Source organism: Otolemur garnettii, unplaced genomic scaffold (assembly GCF_000181295.1).
Source record: "Otolemur garnettii isolate 467f Iridium unplaced genomic scaffold, OtoGar3 scaffold00018, whole genome shotgun sequence".
Taxonomy (NCBI): domain Eukaryota; kingdom Metazoa; phylum Chordata; class Mammalia; order Primates; family Galagidae; genus Otolemur; species Otolemur garnettii.
The window spans coordinates 2066744-2088441 of NW_003852413.1; the positions used below are offsets into that span (position 1 = coordinate 2066744).

A 21698-nucleotide genomic window follows, 5' to 3' on the forward strand; every position below is an offset into this window, starting at 1 on the left:
AAAAAAAAAAAAAAAAAGTGGTGGATTTTATTGAAGGTATCTCAACGTTGATTTAAAACTGTAAAACACAAATAAGGGGAAATTATAGCATTTTCCTTCTGAAGCTAGAGCCTATCATAGGAGGTGTGCATGCAGCCAAAGCTCAGTCCCCCCACATCCCACCCACCCTGCCCCGAGGGGCTTTCCCCGGCCCTTACACCTCTATGTGGCCCCCTGTTCAGCTCCCAATTGCCAGTGAGAGCACGTGGCATTCAGTTTTCCATTCCTGAGATACTTCACTTAGGAGAAAGCATTTCCAAACAATAAAAAAAGGAGAATTATACACCAGCAGATCTGCACTAAAGGGTCTTCTTACTAGTAAAGAAAAATGATCTCAGACAGAAGCTCTGAGATACAGGAAGAAATGAAGACTGAGAGACAATATAATGTGGGAAACATAAATGGGTATTACTCTATGAAACAGTAGTGATGTCTGCAGAGATTAAATATGGAGACAGTTAAAACACATTAGAATCAAAACCAGGAGGTGAATGAATAAATGGCATTCAGAGCTCCCAGAGCCTGGCCTGGCCTGGCCTGGGAAGTGGTAAAGTGCTGATTCTCATCAGACATTAACAAGATGCTTGCTGGAGTCTCTAAAGCAGAGGTCACCAGAACTATGGCCAAGGGCCACACCTGGCCAGTAGCATGTTTTTATAAGACCCTCAAGCTAAAAATGGTTTTTATATTTTCAAAAATAAGGAAGAATATGAGACAGAGACATTATGTGGCATGCAAAAAAGCCTGAAGCATGTCCTATCTGGCCATTAACAGAAAAAAAAAATTGCTCTAGAGCAGTAGTTCTCAACCTGTGGGTCACAACCCCTTTGTAACAATGAAAATACATCACAGCATTAGGAAGGTTGAGAACCATGGCTCTAGAACAAGGGTGTCCCACATTACTGGAACAGCAAGCATTGTCTTGGGCCACACAGTAAGTATACTTTTTGTGATACATGACACCACAGATAAACATTTTTTCCCCGAAATCAGCACACAATCACAGGCCCCAGTTGGACAGCCCTGTTGGAGCAACCCCACAAGGCATAGTAAAAGAGTATAAAATTAACATGCTAATAATGAGGAGAAAGGAGAAAATTCCTAAATCAACCCAAAAGACAGCAGAGATGAAGAAGAAATTAAGTAGGAGGTAGACTTAAATCCAAATGTGCCTATTACACTAAATGTAAACAGACTAAAAACTTCAGTTAACACCAGTGATTTTCAGCCTGGATTTAAAAACAAAACAAAACAAAAGCCAACTCTGATAAAGAAGATACAACCTAAGTATATGTAAGGATGAAAAAGATACATTCTGAAAACACAAACCTATAGACAATTATGTAGCTACAGTACTATCTGAGAAAGGCTCTAAGGCAGTGGTTCTCAACCTTCCTAATGCTGTGATCTATTTTCATTGTTACAAAGGGGTTGCGACTCACAGTTTGAGAACCGCTGCTCTAAGGCAAAAGGTGTTACCTAACACAAAGGGTCACACTGCTTAATGCACGGAGTGATTCCTTCCACCAGGACTGGGATCAGTTGGGCAGCTAAAAGTTTTCCAAACATATGATCAAAAGGAAAATGAGCTCTTAAAATGGAGTAAAGTGGTAAAAATTTGTCAAAATTATTTTCTTAACAGGAAAAGAGGAGACAATTAGAAATGGGGCAGATTATAGGAAATCATGATATGAGGCTGACAGCAAAACAGGGACAGATGGCTTCTTAGAAGACAGGCCTCTATGTATTAACAGCACCGATGATGACTAAAGGATAGGCAGCGAGGGCGCTGACACAGGCAGGTCCGTCCACAAGCAAGGATCAATTTCAATGAGAAGCTTTCAAATGTTTTGCTCATGAGCTGCAGGAAGATAGACATTTTACATGGTGACCCAATACACACACAGTCACATACACATCCACGCATTCAACCAGAACCAAAGAACATTCATCCTACTAGGAAAACAATGATATTTTCTTTTTCTTCTTCTTCTTTTTTCGTTGAGACAGACTCTTAAGCTGTTGCCCCAGGTCGAGTGCCTTAGCATCATAGCTCACAGCAACCTTAGACTCTTGGGCTTAAGTGATTCTCTTGCCTCAGCCTCCGAAGCAGCTGGGTCTACAGGTGCTGGCCACAACACCTGGCTATTTTTGTTGTTGTTGTCGCAGTTGTCACTGTTGTTTTACTGGCCTGGCCAGGTTTGAACCTGCGAGCTTCGGCATATGTGGCCGGTGTCCCACCCACTGAGTTACGAGCACCAGCCTCTTTTTCTTCTTTTTAATGCTGGCTGTAACACACCAAATTGGCTTTATCACCATTATTAATTAACCATGATTTGATATTTAAAACACTGACTTAGGCTGGCCATGATGGCCACACCTATAATCCCAGCACTCTGGAAGGCCAAGTAGGGTGAATCCCTTGAACTCAGGAGTTTGAGACCAGTCTGAGTAAGAGCAAGACGCAGTCTCTCAAAAGAGCAGGTTTTGAGGTGGGCGCTTGTAGTCCCAGCTGCTCGGGAGGCTAAGGCAAGGGGATCACTTGAGCCCAATAATTTGAGGTTGATATAAGCTAGGATGCCACAGAAGTCTATAGGGAGTCCAGAATGAGACTCTTTCTCCAAAAACACCTCAAGGCACAAACACACACACACACACACACACACACACAAAAACATTGACTTAAATGAAGATCTTGCTAATTTCTCTGGGAGGATATACTGGGGTGCAGGGATGTCAAAACAGTTTGGTGGTGAACACAGGACTTGAGAGACACTAGGAATTAGAAAATTACATAATTCTATCTGTACATAAGCTGATTTTTTATAAACACCACAGGCAGCTTGTTTTCTAAAGATTTTTGAAAATCAGTGTGCAGTCTCTAAATCAGTGGTTATCAACCTGTGGGTCACGACCCCTTTGTAATAATGAAAATACATCGCGGCATTAGGAAGGTTGAGAACTGCTCTAAATCAAATGGTTTATACTCGCAGGTGCTGCCCTTGGACAGCATTTATTGGCTCCTGCGGAACAGAACCCTGCTAATCTTCACTTCTGAAGTAAACTTGGAAAATGTACTTTAAATTTTGGAGGAAAAGGAGTGATGGCTTCTGTGGCCCAGAATGGGCAGGAACACAATACTGGAGACAATCCCCCTTTCACTGAGCCTGGTACAGACAGTGAGTTCTGGGACAGCCCAGAGACGGCGACACCAGTTAGTGAGAGAACAGGCTTAAGGGAAGCAGCAGCAATTTCCCATTTGCTTACTCACCATGTTTATGGCACAGTGAAAACCAGCTTTTTATTTTTTATTTTTTTTTGCAGTTTTTGGCTGGGGCTGGGTTTGAACCCGCCACCTCCGGCATATGGGACCAGTGCCTACTCCTTTAAGCCACAGGCGCTGCCCCCAAACCAGCTTTTTATTTTTATTTATTTTATTTTATTTTGCAGTTTTTTGGCTGGGGCCAGGTTTGAACCCACCACCTCTGGTATATGGGCCAGCGCCCTACTCCTTTGAGCCACAGGTGCTGCCCTTATTTTTATTTTTTGTTGTTACATCATGCAGACTCCAAAACTCTTCAGAAGTAAGTCTGGGCTGAGCTGGAAGTGTCACTGCACAGGGCTCCTGGTGTCTAACTTCCAAGCAGACCCTCTCCTGAGAGGCGCAGCCGCAGGAGCCATGAAGGAGCTGTCTCCGCCAAGCGAGCTCTTCGAGAAGCTGCTAAAAAGCCTGTCATGTCCAGGAAAAGCAGAGTCTCAAATACTCCAGACTCCAGACAAACCCCAAGGGAGCTTGGCTCTGCAGAGCCCACTACCTCTGGCTCCTTCTCCGTGATGCTGCCTTCCCAGTGGCTGAGATGCCCTCCCCTCCCCTCGAGCTTCTCCACAAAAATCTGGTAACACAGGGGTGGAGGCGGGGCTCTCCGGTGCAGAAGTCACCTCCCTAGAAGACCTCTGTTCTAACAGAGCGCTGCCTACCGTCCCGTGTCCCTTGCTGACCACAGTCACTCCCAGCCTTGTAAATTCTTTTTCTTTCTATGAATTTGCTAAAACACCAAAACAACAATTTGCAAATATGATCAGGGAGTCTTGTTATTCCTGACTTCCTGGAACAATCTCCCTCCAAGGCTTCATGGCAGTGTCAGGAGGCAGCAGGTCTCTCCCCTTGCAGGGCCCAGACCGACCAGCCTCTCATTCTGTCACATGCACACAGGATCTGCCCTTTGAGACCGGAACCTGGACACATAAAACCCATGGGCCTTCCTCACAAGACCTATCCTGACTAACATCTTCTCCCTCTGAAATTCACACTCATGAATGTGGAAGAACATGTGGGACCTGGGTTTGACTCCTCCGGGCTCTGTGCTTCCAGCTGTAACCTCCCTGAGACACAGACACTTCCTTTACAAAATGCAGGAAATATCACCCAACCCTCCAGGGAGACAGAAGAGAGGAAAGAGTTAAGATGAGTTTCTCAAAGAACCTGGAACACCATGAGGGCTAAATAAACTCAGCAGGTCTGATTTAGTTGTTACAGAAAATTCCTTAAGTTATAAAGTAAATTAAATCAGAAATGTTGGAATTGACAAAATAAACTAACTGCTAAGTCTAATATAACAAACGTGAAATTCTATGCGGAGCCCATGTTACACTTTTCACTTTGTAACCTGAGACTTAGAGAAAATATTTGCAAATCATTTATCTGATGAAGAACATGCAAAAATATATATGAAGAGCACTTAAAACTCAATAACAAAAGGACAACCCAAATAAACACCGGGTAAAACAACGTAACACTTTGCCTTAGAAAACACAAGGGTGGCAAATAAGTACACGGAACCTTGCTCCAGGTTGCCAGCACAATGGCAACCAGAGGGGTTGTGCTGTGTGCCCACTAGAACGGCTGCATTGAAAGAGGCAGGGCCAGGGGTGCAGGCTCACAGCTGTAATCCTAACACTTTAGGAGGGGTGAGGTTGGAGGATCATTTGAGGCCAGGAGTTCAGGACCAGCCTGGACAATACCCTGTAGCTTCCAAAAATAGAAACACTAGCAAGGTATGGTGGCAATTGTAGTCCCAGCTACTCCTGGGGCTGAGGCAGGAGGGATCCTTTCAGCCCAGGAGTTTGAAGGTGCTGTGAGCTGACACTGCCACTGCACTCCAGCCTGCGTGACAAAGCAAGGCCCTGGCTCAAAAAAACAAATAAAATAAACCAAAGAAACAGACTATAAAAATGTTGGTGAGGATGTGGAGAAGCTGCATGGCTGACAGGAACATAAGCTGCACTGCTCTACAGAGAAAGGAAGTGTGAGTGTCTCGGGAGGTTACAGCTGGAAGTAGACCTGTGGACCAGGCGAAGGGAAGGAGCTGGACTGGGGGTGGTAGGGGGACCTTATTAGGTGGAGGGGAAGGTGCAGAACCGGGCTACAATGATAGCCGTGCAAATTGTAGATTTACTGAACATTGAACAATACACTTAAAATGCTTATGTAAATTGTACCTTATAGAGCAAACATAATAACCCTGTAGGTTCTTAGCTGGCACTGACTCCTATCATAGACAGATTAAACAAGAGAAAAACAAACAGAAACTTGTTAACACCTGTATCACATCTACTTGGGGGACACCCCCTGTGAAAGTTGTTCTCTAAGATCTGGCTTTGAATCCCAGCTTATGCAGCATCTTCACTGAAGAACAGCAAATTTTAGAGCACTGACACAGGAAAAGCTCTGTGGGCCTCTGTGGGCAAACAGCCGGCAGACAGAGCCCATCAGTGCAGCTTGTCATAGGGTCCAAACCTGGTGCCAGTGACTAACCTTTGCTTTCCCTGGTAAGGCAAGGGGCCGGAATCCACTTGTCTCTGCACATCTGTGACTTGCTTCTAGGCAGACAGGGCAGAGAGCCTTCCCACACCAGCTTCGCACGTTGGGGAGGCACCTCAGATCTCCCTAGAGCTATAGGAGGCAGGATACAGGGGCACACTGAATCTGCAAGTCCATCCATGGGACTGACCTGAAAGATCCTTAGACTCCAAGGCTGGGGCTGGGGCTTATGTCTGTAACTCCAGCACTCTGGAAGGTGAGCTCTGTGGAATGCATGAGCTCAGGAGTTTGAGACCAGCCTGAACAACAGCGAGATCCTCTCTCTATTAAAAATGGAAAAATTGAGGCAAGAAGATCACTTGAGCCTAAGAACTTAAAGTATAATGCTACTGCACTCTAGTCAAGGCACCAGAGTGAGACTCTGTCTCAAAAAAAAAAAAAAAAAAAAAAAATCCTTAGATTTTGCCAGTGTGGTGGCTGCCTTCCGCTGAGGGGCAACATGCCCCTGCTGCTGTCTGGTTCCTATCCCCCACCAAGCAGAAGCCCCTGGGCAGGCTTGGTGCCACCTTTGATTAAGCAAGCTGCCCTCAAGGCAACCCACATCCCTGAGTCTCTGTGAAGCCAGGGAGCCCATTGGGGACCCGAGACCCACGTGTTCAGTAGGCAGTGCGAACGGAGGCAGCCAGGGAACCAAGCCCACAAGAGGACAGGATGATGCCGCAGATGTTACAATAGTGAGCTATGCCACACAGGCCTTTGTTTTGATGACAAAGGCTGCGATTTTGGCAACACTGTGAAGGAAATAGAAGCTCTCAGTGCTGTGTGCAGGCACCCTGGAGTGGCCTCACCCACAGCATCAGCCCAGACCTGAGTGTCCTCCCTGCTCACCAACCAGGATCACTGACCAGGATCCCCGATGGAGGCCTCCCTGGGGTGCCTGATCATTTTCTTTATAACCTTAGAGATACTGGGCACAGGGTGATCCCTAAGCCAGCCCGCTGCCCCAGGTGGCGCAGAGGTGCCGCTGCCGGATGTGTGCAGGCCCCTGTCCCTGGCTGTGCTGCAGTCCTCCCACACTGCCGCCAATTTACCAACACTATCTCCCCCGTGTGACCTCTGGGGGTTTTGTTTTTGCCACTTTCACTTCTAAATTAGATTCTGATGCACCATTACTCATCTTATCAGTGATGGGCTGAATTGTCACCTTCACGTATTATGGTGGAAAGAAAGGTACCTTGGAATTACACCAGTATCTTTTGGTGGCAGTTTTCCTTTCAAACATAACCTGTGTGTGACTCCACTGTGACAGTGGGGTCCATTTCAACAATGGCTTCTGTGCCAGTGACATGCGTGTGGCCCAGCAGCTGTATATAGACCTCCCACCCGCAGGGCTCGGCCACAGGTCACGGCTCTGGGGAAGTCGCCTGTGTGGTGCTGCAGGTCCCCACCATCTACAACAGCAGTTCTCAACCTGTGGGTCACGGAACGACCCTTTCCCCTTTCACAGGGGTGGCAAACACATATTTCCCACGGTCTTAGGAACCGAGACACTGCTCCTCATGTGTGGGGATCACCACAACACGAGGAACTGTTTTAAAGAGTCGCAGCATGAGGAAGGTCAAGAACCACTGATATAGAAGGTGGGTGATAGTAGCACCTGCCTTCAAAGGGCTCAGTGGGGCCGGAGGGGAGATACGTGTGAGGCCCCTGACAGGCACCTGGCACACAGCAGGTGCTCAGTGCATGTCCAGGGGCTTTGTTCCTGATTCTCAGCCATGAGAACCAAGGTGATCATGCTGTCTCCAGCAGGAGATCAGGGATCATCTTAGGATGGAAACCAGAGGTAAATTAACCAAATGCCTCAGAGCCAGAACCAGTAGCCCTGGGCCCAGGGTGCCGAGCTCCTAGCCTGCCACTGCTGATCAGGGCGGAGCTCCTGAGGAAGCAGAATGCTCACTTGTCAAAGACCCTATGCTGTCAGCTCCTTAAAACATGCAGCACGCACGGGCAGTGTTAGTCACTCACACGCCTGGTATGATGGGATGCCAACCATGGTACACGGGCGAGCTTCTGCATCCCTCAGACTCCCCAGAGCTTTCCAAGAACCTGAATATTTCTAGCCTGTTTAAGCATTTCATTACTTTGTTTCAGGGCTGAAAAATGTCCCTTAATTTCCAAGCATGGATTTTATTGCCACTTTCTCCGAGGATGTGGAATACAAATGTGTGCCGTGCTGTAGTGGCAACAGGCCCATCATCAGGCTGCCAGGTCAGCGCAGTTGATTAGAATGGGGGGGGGGTCGTTGGAGGAAGCCTCATTGTAATTTACTTCCAGACATAGCAGCTTAATTAGAAAACAAATTCCTTCCTAGTTTTAAAGATTGCCAAATAATCACACACGCGATCACGCAGGTGCTACCTCGTTCCATCTAGGGCTGTTCTCCGACTGCAAATACCATGTTTTGTGCTAGGAAGGGGTTAACATTTGCCACCCTCAGGAGTTTATTTGAGCAGTTGTGCAGAGGCAGCTATAGGATTATCAGGCAGCAGCTCTGAACTTGTCCATTTCTCCTGTGATAGCGATGAGGACACTGGTGATCAGGCTGGCCTTCTGACCATAGTTGCCAGCAGGGGCAACATCCCAGCCCAGCGTGACTTGGGTGGTGGGGAGGGAGCACAGAGTATGTGCTGTGCCTCACCAGCCTCAGCTCCCAGACTCTCCAGGGAGCCTCCCTGGCCACGAGACCACCTGCTGTGTGTACAGCAGGGCAGCATTTCACCACTCAGCGCAGTGCACAGTTCCCACCGAGGCTCCCAACCAGAGAGCTCTGGCTTCCGGGACCACAGCACACTAAGGGACAGACATGCAGGGCGGGGATATATTCCCTGAGAGCAGGTGGCAAGGACGTGTGCCTGCCCACCAGGTCCTTGCAGGCAGACACTGCCCGGCCTCTGCGGCCTCACCTCAGCATACCACGTCAGAGGCACACACAGGCCCTTGACTGGCACAGAGTAGGGGAGGGGCCCCCGGGAGGAGGAGGCAGAACATGAGACACACACTTCTACTGCAGGGCTGAGCGTGACGGAAATGAAATCCAGTCACAGAGGCCTCTTCCTCTGACTCATCTGCATTGGATGACTCGCCACACCAGGCAGTGGGGCAGAGGAACGAGCGTCACCCTCACACTTGGTGGTGACAGAGGCATTCTCAAGGGAGAAAGTGCTATGTGATGAGTTGAAATGAAAGAATAAAATCCTATGAAAAACTAAGTATTCAGAATCCCTGAAGAGCTAGCAAAAACCAACACCAAGGTAACCCAGCTAGTGTGTGCTCAGTGCCATGAGGTGTCCCGGCATTTGTGCACCCACATGACCTGCTCCTGATGTGCGTCCCTCTGGGCCTCACTCAGGGTTCTAGCAGTGCTCTGCTCGTAACGCGCTCCCATCCTGCTCCACAAACCTGCTAAAAAACGAATGACACCAAGGGACTGAGCAAAAGAACCCATTTCTGTTTGGTCATAGAACTATAATTAAAGAGCTATTCCTCGGCTGACCTGGGTCCAAGATCAGCTCACACACAGAGCTGCAGTGCACACCCCACAGGTGCCTACATGTGGCTCTGAATGTGAAGGCCACATCCCAGGCTGGGGAAGGGACGGCAGTGAAAATATCCCCTGAATTTACACCAGCAGGGATGCCAAAGTGATGGACGCAGTGCCGGGAACCTGGAGCTCCACTTCTGGAGAATAGTCAGGGATGCAGGACATGTGGGGACATCACCCAGCCAACCATAGGGATCTCCAAAACCTCACCCAGCAGTCACTCTGACAGCTTTGTCAATATCCTGCAAACTTTTTTTTATTAAAACCTCTCAACTATTCAATGGGAAAAGATATCTGCATATTATGAATTGGACAAAAGCTTGATATCTAGAATCTACAGAGAACTCAAATTAAGCAACAACAACAAAAAAAGCCAATAATCGCCTATATCAATGGGCAAGTGAGATGAATAGAACCTTCTCTAAAGAAGACAGACAAATGGCTAACAAGCACATGAAAAAATGCTCATCATCCCTAATTATCAGAGAAATGCAAATCAAAACTACCCTGAGATATCACCTAACCCCAGAGAGAATGGCCTACATCATAAAGACTCAAAGCTACAGATGCTAGCGTGGTTGTGGAGAGAAGGGAACACTTTTATACTACTTGGGGAGACTGCAAACTAATACAACCCTTTTGGAAGGAAGAACGGAGAATCCTCAGAGAACTCAAATTAGACCTCCCATTTGATCCTGCAATCCCATTACCGGGCATCTATACAGAAGAAAAAAATAATTTTATCATAAGGACATTCACACTAGACTATTTATTGCAGCTCAATTTGCAATCACCAAATTGCAGAAACAACCTAAATGCCCACCAATCCAGGAATGGTTTAACAAGCTGTGGTATATGTATACCATGGAATACTATACAGCCATTGAAAAGGATGGTGACTTTACATCTTTTGTATTAATTTGGATGGAGTTGAAATACATTCTTCTTAATAAAGCATCACAAGAATGGAGAAGCAATAATCCAATGTACTCAATTCTGATATGAGGAAAATTGATGCTAGTACATGGTAGGGGATGGGAGAATGGGGGAGTAGAGAGAGGGAAGGAGGGAGGGGGTGGGGGGTCACGGTGTGTGACACACCCCTTGGGGGCGAGCCACTATTAATGGAGGGACGTCACCCAGCAAACACAGCAGTGTCAGCTGGCTCACTGTGTCCTCAATGTTTCACCAACAATAAAAATAAAATTACATACTTAAAATATTCCATGGCTTCTCAGAACACCAGCTACTGACACACTGTTAAGCACTTGTACGACAGGCCAGGAGACAGTGCCTCTGCTCCCACCTGCCTCAGTCCTGTGCTCAGGGACTCAACTCTGGGGCAAATGCCCCAATCCAGGATGCTGTGCTAGGGACCAGAGCCCCACTGCTCCCAGCCCTTAGCAGCTGTGGGGGGGAGATGGCTTCATGGAGTTGGGGGCAGGGGTGACAACCCTAAATGCAAGCCCCAGAGTCTAGGAGGAGCCATCCTGAACCAGCTACCTGACTGAGCCACCTGCAGAGAGGCAGACACCTCTTAGTGGTCACTTCATGTTAGAAAGTTTTGAAACATGAGACAAGAACTCACCATGCCACATGACTTTGCATGCCAAATGTCACCTGGGCTTGTCTCTGCCAGCACTGTGCTGTCACATGCGGGAACCCGACCAGCGTGTTCTCCCACACGGTATGTTCCACAGACAGCAGAGCACATGGCCTGGGCAGAAGGAAGCTGGGTCAGAGGGAGCAGGGAGGGGATTTTCTGGCCCAATGGCAAACTGGTGACAAGGTAAGCCCAGAAAGTGTTGGTGAACACCATCCTCGGTCCTTCTGAGAAGGATGGTGGAACCCACAGCACAACAAGCCTGGCAGGTGGGTGCAGGTAGGAAGGATGTGGAGCCTCCACAGGGGAGCCTGGCTGGGCTGCGGCTTTCCAGATGACCAGCCCACAGTGAAGACGCTGCCACTGAACCCCCATGCAGGTGCAGCTGGAGAGCAGTCCTGCCTGCCTGGCTCTAGAAGGCTGTGATCATAAACTTTCTGCATTCCTGGGGGCCACTGACCTTAACCTTTCACATCTTGAGGAGAGGATTTCAACTTGGATTTGAATTAAAACACAAAGACACAACCTGAGAGTCTGTGTTTGGCTTGGCCCCTGCTGGTTTTCAGCTTGAGGCTGTGGACGGTTTCCAAAAAGCTCAGCTCCCACAGCAGCACACGGTGGAGGTGGAGGTGGCCGGGTGTCTAGGACTGCGGGGTTCAGTTTGATATTCAGGAACACAGCAGCACCTCCAGAGCTGGAGTGCTCTCGGGCCCCTTCAGCATCACAGACCAGGTGCCAAGGATGGGCCAGGATGTGTGAGAGGATAGAACCCAGATGGATCCAGCCACCCTCCCTGGATCCACAAATGCTCGTTACCAGAGTATGTTGCTGACACTGTGAGGGGAACAAGGGCAAACCCACCTCGGTTGCCCAGGACGTGGTGTAGTATCAGTCAGCACAGGTGTGGATCTCAAAAATAACCCATTCGGTCACACAACAATTTAACAAGTTGTTAACATTACTATGTGTTAACACACCCCAAGGTAGCCCGAGGGGAGAGGGTGGCCCCAGCTAGTGGACAGAAGGGCTGGCCCAAAACTAAATGCCGTCCCAGAAGGGTCTAAGCCGTATACAGCTCACCATAACCTGAAAGTAATTTCCAGAAAGTGCTTATAAAGGAGGTAAAGATAATGAGATGTGTCCCCCAGGAACAGTCTCTGAAGGTAAAGGCCGGGGAGACTCTATTCACATAGATGTGCTATGTTTCCTGCCTAGCTTTGTAATTTTGAAATCAAATCTACTTACTGAAAATTTTTCTTATGAAACTGTAAACGTGATAGGGGAAAAAAATCTAAAAATAAAAAAATGCAATAATAGCATTTTCTTTTAAGTGGAGAAATCTCTTAAGTAAGTTATGAAACTTATATCCCCTCAGAAATAGATCTGAAGCTGCTGTGGCCAGGTGGTTTTTGTAGCTGCATCTGGATTTCTGAGTGTCATAATTATAAAGTTTGGAATCATCCTGGCATAATTCAACCATTCACATTCAATTTAACCAGTGCCAAGCTACAAAAGGGAGTAGTCACATGGCATTTCAAATCCCAAATGCTGATTTGTGTTTCAACCCAACTGTCCTAAGACAGGTGCTTCTGCCGGACTACAGCAGACAACAGTGACTAGGACCCAAACTCACATACCTTGAAAAGTCATTTACAAGAAAGGTGGTACTTCTAAAATGACCTATTGAACCAGTTACTCTCACCAAGAAGCCTGTGAAAACACAAACCCCTCTGAAGCCATAATTATCTCATAATTGGGCTGGGACACAGAATTTTCCAAAGCCAGAGGAAGGATTTATCTGATGGTGAACAGAACAAGTGTATGGAGGCCACGTCCATACTTTCCTCATCTAAGATGTGAAGTGCTATTAGCAGTGACCCACACTGCAGTTCAAGAAGGCAGAAGCACTGCTGGGGATGAGGGTGGAAGCCTGGAGCCCTCCAGCAGACTAGTAGGGCCCCTTCTGCAGGACCAGGCAGCCTGGAGGACCGGGAGCCCCCCCACCCATGAGATAGGCCTACTACTACCAACAATCACATTTATCTTTTTAAACTTCAAAATAACCAACTTTTAGCATTTGGCCAACTTGGGAGCATTACCTGGCGATAGGAGGAGGACCACCACTTGACCACAGACCTCATGAGCTGGGAAAGGCATTCAGTGCCAGACTCCTGCTTCCAGGAGGACACACGTTGCTGTGTCATGACGTAGGAAAAGGGCATTTGATAAAAAATGCTAAAATCTTTCTTACTTTATTGGCCAGAGGAGTGTTCAGGTCTCTATTTCAATCCTTATTAACTTGTTATTTTTTTTGAGACAGAGTCTTACTGTGCTGCCCTGAGTATGGTGCAGTGGCATCACAGCTCACAGCAAACCGCAAACTCTTGGGCTCAAGCAATTCTCTTGCCTCAGCCTCCTGAGTAGCTGGGACTATGGGCGCCTATCACAATGCCCAGCTGCTTTTAGAGACGAGGTTTCACTCTTGCTCAGGCTGGTCTCGAACCTGTGAGGGCTCAGGCAATCCACCCACCTTGGCTCCCCAGAGTGCCAGGATTACAGGCATGAGCCACTGCACCTGGCCCTTGTTAACCAGTTTTAACTTCCCACAAAACAACAGGGTCATGTCCTGCTTCCCAGGTCCAGTTGCCAGCCACCACCTGCCCTGGGTCCTTGCCATGCCCTAGTCCCCAGGCTGTGTTCTCCTGTGCCTTCTTCGCTACGTTATGTAGGAAGTCTAAGTTGTCAAATGCCAAAATGACTTGCTGGTGTACAGTTCTGCAGCTATGACACGTGCAGGGACTCACACAAAATGGGGCACAGCATACGCTGTTGCCTCCAGGCTCCCTCCTGCCAGATCTTTAGAGTCACACCCTTGTCACACCTCCAAGGCAGAATCCTCTAACCTGGTCTCCAGCCCCAAAGTTCTGTCTTCTCCAGAAGGTCATGGAGATGGAATGTTCTGTCCCCCTTGAAGATGCATCCTTTCTCTCAGCACAGGCTCTGGGAGTCCCGTACTGTGTGCCCCAAAAGCCCACCTCTTTCCCTGCACAGACATGCCACCCTCTGCTTACCCCTCACCCCGTGAAGGACATTTCACAACTGTAATGCTCCCATATGGGTTTTTGTGTGAACCCAAGTTTTCATTCCTTTGGGGACATATCCAGGAGTGGACTGCTGGGTCACATGGTATCAGTATGTTTTAATTTAAAGTTGTTGAATCTTTCCAGAGCAGCTACACCATTTTGCACTCCCAGCAGCAGCGCATTCGGCCGCCCCCTCCTCTCGGCACCGTGACTCCATCCACTCTGACAGGTGTGCAATGACAGCTCCCTGCGGCTTTAATCAGACAAGCATTACTTCATGGTTAATGATGGGGAGCATCTTTTGATGTCCTAGTTGACATCCTTAAATCCTCTTTGGTGAAGTATCTCTCATGTCTTCTGTTTATGTTTTAATTGTTTTCCCCCCTTATTTCTGAGTTTTTAGATATCTTTATACATCCTAAACATGAGTGTCCTTTGTCAGATACGTGACTTGCAAGCATTTCCCCAGGTCTCTAGCTTGCCTCCCCTTATCAGAAATCCTTTCAGAGAGTAAACATTTTGCATCTGGAGGAAGTCTCAGTGGGCTTTTCTTTCTTTTGTAGCTCATGCCCAGGATACCACAGCGCCTTGCGCAGTATCAGTTTCAGAAAGGGGCAGAGCAGTAGCCGGTTGTTTTGACACCAAAATGTTGGTCAAGGGAAGACCTCCGTCTGGAGGGAAGGAGCACAGATGGGTCACCCAGGAAGCTGGACTGAACTGAAATAAAGGGTCTGACTAAACTTAAGCAATAATAGCTCTTTATACTCTGGAGACTCAGAAGATGCGATGCTGTGTGTTTGAGGCCAGGTGGCTTAATAAACATCAGCAAATCCCTGTGTGGAGCAGCCAGGATATAAACAGCCAGGAGGGGAAACTGCCCAGCACATGGGGAGGGCAGCTTGGGCAGGGCTCCTGTTTCAGTGCCACTGCAGCTGGGGAGAAAGGAGTAATGTCCCCCTGCCCACATTCAAAGGAAACACTGGAAATGTTAAAAGGGAGGCAATCCCCAGAAAATCTTATACCAAGAACCATCTGAACAAGATAACAGGCGCAACCCAGCTCTGATAAAATGCACTTTGTTGAAATGTTAATGGACATGGCTAACTTGGCCAGGTGCAGTTGACTTGGGCCTGTGATCTCCCACGAGGCAGGGGGATCACTTGAGGCCAGGAGATCAGACTGGGCAACACAGCTAGACCTCGTCTCTACAGAAAATCCAAAAATTAGCTGAATGTGGTGGTAGGCACCAGTAGGCCCCAGGTATTCGGGAGGCAGGAGGATGGCTTAAGCCCAGGACTGTGAGGTTGCTGTGAGCTAGGCTGACCCCTCTTCACTCTGGTCTGGGTGAGAGAGTGAGACTCTGTCTCTGCCTCCTTCACACACACACACACAAACACACAAAGGTTAAACATCCCTTATCTGAAGAGCTTGGGACCAGAAGTGCTTTGAGTTTCAGACTTTTTCGGATTTTGGAATGTTCTGCATTATACTTGCCTGTCCAGCACACCTGTTCCAAGAATTTGAAATCTGAAATCCTCCCATGAGTACTTTTGCTTATCTCAGCACTTAAAAAGTTCCAGATTTTAGAGTATTTCAGATTTCAGATCTTTGCACTGGGGGAGTGCAGAGACACAAATATACAAGACAATGTTTGGTGCAGGTAACAGAGTTCCAAGCGCAGAAAACGTGGGGGAAACAAAACCTTGGAAGAACGAGCACAGCAACTGCTGGAAAACTGAACACGACAAAGAGGGAGGACGTGATGGACCATTTCATCCTATGTTTCCTCATTTTCAAAAAATTCCTTTGGATGTGCTGCCCCTTGGTGATCACACTGTCCGCCTCGTATCTGTACATGGCCGTCTAAGTTTTGGCTCTTCTTTGAGGCATCTGTGCAGCAGGACCCAGAGGCTGAGCTCAGAACGCAGCATCAAGCCTGCACATCTTCCAGAGACACCCACGGGGTCACTTGGAACCAGCCTGCAGCACCTCTCCATAGGGACCATACTGGGCCTGTGCCGCTCAGCCCTTGTTTGCCATCTGGACCTTGTGTTGCAACAACATGGGGATCCTAATTTCAATGGCGAGTGTGCATGCAGGAGCAGGAAGAACACACGGCAGACAGGAAGAGGACAGCAAACCAAGTGGACATCTACATGTCACTGTGGTCAGACCCACCACTGCTTGCTGTTGGCAGAGAATTAGCGGACCTGTGGCCTGTGGCACAGCACGTACCCAGTGCTCAGTTGCCACGTGAAGCACGCAGATGGTAACTTACTATGTGCACTGTGCCAGAAGAGGAGGGGTCAGGACGCGCGAGCAGTGAGTCTGGAATCTGTGTTGTAGCTGGTCACTGCTGCCGGCAGGCAAGCCACAGTGGTCCTGTGATGCTGAAGAGGGCCACAGTCCCTGCGTCTCTCCCTGTACCTGCACCTGCACCAGCCAAGGCAACCTTCTATCTTCCTGACCATGTGCTAACTCACTTAGATCCATCATTGCTGCTTCGTGGCCCCACTGCCAGCACCCTCTGCACTGGGGACCTGGGCTATACCTGCCTCAGTCACAGTCTTTCTGAGAAAGGCTTCTACGTCACTGTTATGTGGGCACCGTGGAGGAGAGGGACACCAGCTTGTCCCTGTGCCCACCTTGCACTGGTTCTTTCTTGTCCCCCATTGTGCTGTGTGCAGAAGCGCCCCGAGATGAGCAAACGCAGAGCTCTGCCACGGGAACCACAGGACTTCCTCAGTGAGCAGAAGTGAAAAGGAGACACGCCAGGAACGCACAGGTGCCTCTGCTGCTGCTGCTTTCTCTTCAATTGGCCTATCTGGATTTGTATTTTACACGACGAAAATTTTTATAGAAGTAATTAAACAAGATAGAAAAAAGTCAGAGTCCCTTAATGCTGCTCTTCCCTCTCCTTTTTCTAAATTCTACTTTCCTGCTCAGAGGGAATTCCACGTGCATAACACATTCTGCCTTTAATAAAATGCACATTTATGCTCATGAAGTTTGCATTGTTGGAAAACTACTCTCGGCATCCTGCTATGTGTATTTTTCACTAATGACACATCCAGAAGCCTGTTTCATGTCAGCAGAAGCATAGCTGCTGCTTTCTCCCCAGTGGTGGGTATCCCACTGCAGAGAGGTGTCATGGTGAGGTTGGTGCCACAGTGAGGCTGGGCGCCCCCCACTACAGGAGACACCAGGGTGAGGCTGGGTGCCCCACTACAGGAGACACCGGGTGAGGCTGGGAGTCCCACTACAGGAGACACCACGGCGGGGCTGGGTGCCCCCCACTACAGGAGACATTAGGGTGAGGCTGGGCGTCCCACTACAGGAGACACCACGGTGGGGCTGGGCGCCCGACTATAGGAGACACCAGGGGTAAGGCTGGGTGCCCCACTACAGGAGACACCCGGGTGAGGCTGGGCGCCCCACTACAGGAGACACCAGGGTGAGGCTGGACGCCCCACTACAGGAGACACCCGGGTGAGGCTGGGCGCCCCACTACAGGAGACACCAGGGTGAGGCTGGGCGCCCCACTACAGGAGACACCCGGGTGAGGCTGGGCGCCCCACTACAGGAGACACCAGGGTGAGGCTGGGCGCCCCACGACAGGAGACACCACGGCGGGGCTGGTCGCCCCCCACTGGCACGTCTTTGGCATAGTGTTCTTGTATGTTTTCTCTGATGCACAAGGTAAGTACTTTTCTAGAAAGAACTTAGAAGCAGAATTGCTTTCCTATCTAATTTAATAAATTTAGACCTTAGCTCTTTTAACATATGATATTGATTATTAGGAATTAGAAAATAATTATCTCATATGCAAATTCTAGAAGAAATGGGGCTCAGAGCCAAAGGGTTTTAAATAACTCCCATCATTTTTCCATAGTGCCTAGGTCCTCCACGATGAGTCAAATGTGCATACAGACAAATAAAACAATGCAGGTCAAGTTTAGGGTTAGGAGATAAGATTTCAGATCTAAACAGATCAAAACAAGAGGTAGGCGTCTGCCCAGAAGCTCCATGGGAGGCAGGTGCAATTAAAATGCTCCAGAAAGGACATCTGATGAAAATGTGGCCTTTTATTATTCAGCTTCTTAAATCAGTTTGTGTTGAGACAGTAAAATGAGTGGGGGTGGAGGGATGGAAAGTTACAGAATATTACAGGGAACGTTTAAGAAAATTAGGTAGGTGCTGAGCTGTGATCTGGCAGAAGTGATCTGTATGTGTAGCAAGATGCCTTTGCTTTGGTGTAAAGTCTGGAGTATTTTTGAATGTTCAAACGTTTCAGCTTTTTATACTTTTCCTTTTCATGTGGCCTGTGTTGGGCAATCTCCTACACTAAGCACCAGAGTAAGGACGGCAAACAGTCTTAATCAGAGAACAAAAGAAACATCCACATGAAGGGGACATCCCCATGTTGATGCAAAGTCCTGAGAACCTGTCAGACCCAGAAAGCCACAGGAGCTTGAGAATCTCACTTACTTTTCTATCAAATCCAGTGTGACTCCAGGCACCAGACTCACACACTTCTGCATGCAAAACCTGCAGAGAAAGAAAAGACTGTGAGTGACACAAACGGAATATTCAATGAGAAAATGCAACAGAGCAGCAGAAACCAGAAAGAGTTAAAGGTGTGAAGGGGCTGCTGTGGTAAACAAAGACACGCAGGGAATCCAGAAGAGAGAAATCCACCTGCAGCCTCAGCGAGCCCCTCCTGGGGTGGGTGCTGGGGGCCCAACCAGGCTGAGCTCTAGACAGGCCCTCGAGTGGGTTGGAAGTGGCGCCTCCAGACTGAAGAGCCTCAAAGCACACAGAAGAAACACACGCTCTGTTATGCGATTTTCAGGGTGAAATTCTGCAAGGCAGAGCTGAGAGACTTCCCAGTGGGGGCAAACTCACCCTGGGGAGCTGGCTCACAGCGGCCAGGCACTCGGCTCTCCTCCCCTGCCAGGCGTATTGGCGTAAAAAGGTGACTTAGCATTTTCAGTAGGAGAAATGTACGATCCACCTCCTTTCAAAGGTAAGACTAGCGCCCGTCACACACACAGCTGCAGATGCACGGCAAGCGTCACACCTACGAAGTGCCCTCCTGTGTGTCACTGGCTGCAGGACGACGGGAGTAGGACCTCTAGAGGGAAGTCTGGCCTGGCCAGCAGAGAAGGTTCTACTTTTGCTGCAGCTGCAGTGGCTCACGATTCATCGTTCAAAGAGCCAAAGAACTAAGTGAGGCCCATGCTTGCCTGCGCTAGAGAGCAGGCCTCTCCTGTGGGCACAACACACCAGGGGCCCAGATGCTTCCCAGGGCCAGTCAGTTCTGTTCTGAGCAGATCCTTCTGTTGACTTCGTTTGCAAACCTCTGCTTGGCCACTACCCTGAACCTCTGCAGCCTCTGAAGCAGCACAGAAACCTGTAGCCTCCATAGCAGTTGCAGTAAATTAGAATTACTGATGGATAAAAATGACCTCCAGGAAATGCATTCACAGATTGGTGCCTGTGCAAACTACACTAGCTGTTGATGGCTTTCTCCCACAGCGCACTCATTGATTAGGACTTCAGGAGTCCAGTATGACAGAATCATTTGTATCAGGCTAATCCTTTTGCCAATAACAATAATAAACTCAGGACCCCTCCCCCACCCCAAGAAACCCATTTGAAAAAAAAAAAAAAAGAAAACAAATGCAGGCAGAAACTGGAAAGACCACAACGCTGAAAAGATCCTGGCTCTGGGTGAGTCACCTTTACCCAGCTTTCCCTGTGGCTGCTCCTCAGTTCCCTGAACTTGGAGGCTGGCACATAGTTAAGAGGAGCAGTCTTGCTGGTGGAGGGGTCTGAGATCAAGATTCAGGCTGCCAGAACATTGTAGGAAAGGCCTTAAAAAGGGGAACCAGAATCTCTACATAACCTTCCCTCAATTCCAAGGCTGACTCCCTACTGCACAGGCACAGAACAGAATTCCAAGGGTCCCTGCATAGGACACCCAGCAGCTGAAAACACTGAGTGGAAATTCCAACATCCGTGTGCCACTGTGAAGGCAGAGAGGGATGTCTGCCAAGTGTGGTCTGAAAACACATGGGGCTGTTCACAGACAGTCCAGAGGAGTCATGCCTTGGGTTCCAACCATGTCCCAGGATCAGGATCCACACCTCAGAACTCAGAGCAAGGCCACCAGAGAGCAGTCCCACAGCCAGGCTTCCACAGGAGCAGTCCCACAGCCAGGCCACCAGAGAGCAGTCCCACGGCCAGGCCACCAGAGAGCAGTGCCATGGCCAGGCCTCCACGAGAGCAGTCCCACGGCCAGGCCACCAGAGAACAGTGCCATGGCCAGGCCACCAGAGAGCGGTCCCACGGCCAGGCCAACAGAGAGCAGTGCCACGGCCAGGCCTCCACGAGAGCAGTCCCACAGCCAGGCCTCCAGAGAGCAGTGCAGCTCCCGTAAGAATAGCTGGACACTCCACAGAGGACAATAGCAGAATGTCTCGCACACAACAGATAGATAGTATACTTCCTAAAATCAAGAGAAAACGTCACTAAAGCTAGATTTTGGAGTTAGTAGAGAAAGACTTTCAAATTATAAATACAACTTAAATATTAAGTCGGAAATAAGTATTATTATAAATCTACCAAAAACATAAAATTCCATTAACTAGGAAATTAAAACAGGAGCATCACATGATATTAAAACATGGCATGATGATAGGAGCAGGAGTCGCACAGTTAAGTCAGTCACTGAATAATACAAACTCTCTCTCACCAGAATCGCTAACAACTGGTTTTGTATTTTAAACCAGCAGTTCTCAACCTCTGTGGCACCAGGGACTGGGTTCATGGAAGATAATATTTCCACACTGGGGGTGGGGGAAAGGGTTTCTGGATGACTGTAGCACACGACAGCTGCACCTCAGACCACTGGACATTAGGGCTTGTAGGAGCAGCAGCCCAGACCCCCCCACCTGGCAGGTCACACAGGGTTCCTATTCCTGTGAGACTCTAATGCCATTGCTGATGGGACAGGAGGCGGAGCTCAGCCAGGGACATAAGCATGGGGTTGGGGACCAAAGCTTTACACTACAGTAGACTCTCTAGGGCTGACCACCACTGACCACCTCCTTATGTTGACCTAGTTTTCACAGAGTGTGAATGTACCACATGTACTCAAGGGGACCCCTTAAGCTGCACTTCTGCATGTGACCAGCTGTGACGGTCCCTGGGCGCTCAGCTCCCTGTGTTCTGCCCCTTCCCAACATCAGGGTGTTGCAAGGTGAGGAAAGGTAAAAGAAAAGGCAGAGATAGAGGTCATAAAAATGGCTGAGAACATCTGCAGGACTATGTGGACAGTCACACAGGCAAAGTCCCTTAGATACCGCAGGCCGAGTGCAGAGGGACACACAGACACCACAGCCTGTGTGCAGACAGTCACGCAGACACCACAGCCTGTGTGCAGACAGTCACACAGACACCACAGCCTGTGTGCAGACAGTCACACAGACACCACAGCCTGTGTGCAGACAGTCACACAGACACCACAGCCTGTGTGCAGACAGTCAC

General features: G+C 48.7%; 1 protein-coding gene across 2 annotated transcripts in view; it reads right to left on the reverse strand.

The window, feature by feature from the left end:
* Positions 1-21698, reverse strand: part of RPTOR (regulatory associated protein of MTOR complex 1) — a 319730-nt gene that overhangs the window by 111442 nt on the left and 186590 nt on the right. For both annotated transcript variants that reach the window (XM_003786071.3, XM_023511133.1), the window contains one exon: positions 18636-18695. In XM_003786071.3, the coding sequence (XP_003786119.1) occupies positions 18636-18695 (60 nt within the window). The remainder of the gene's footprint in view (positions 1-18635; positions 18696-21698) is intronic.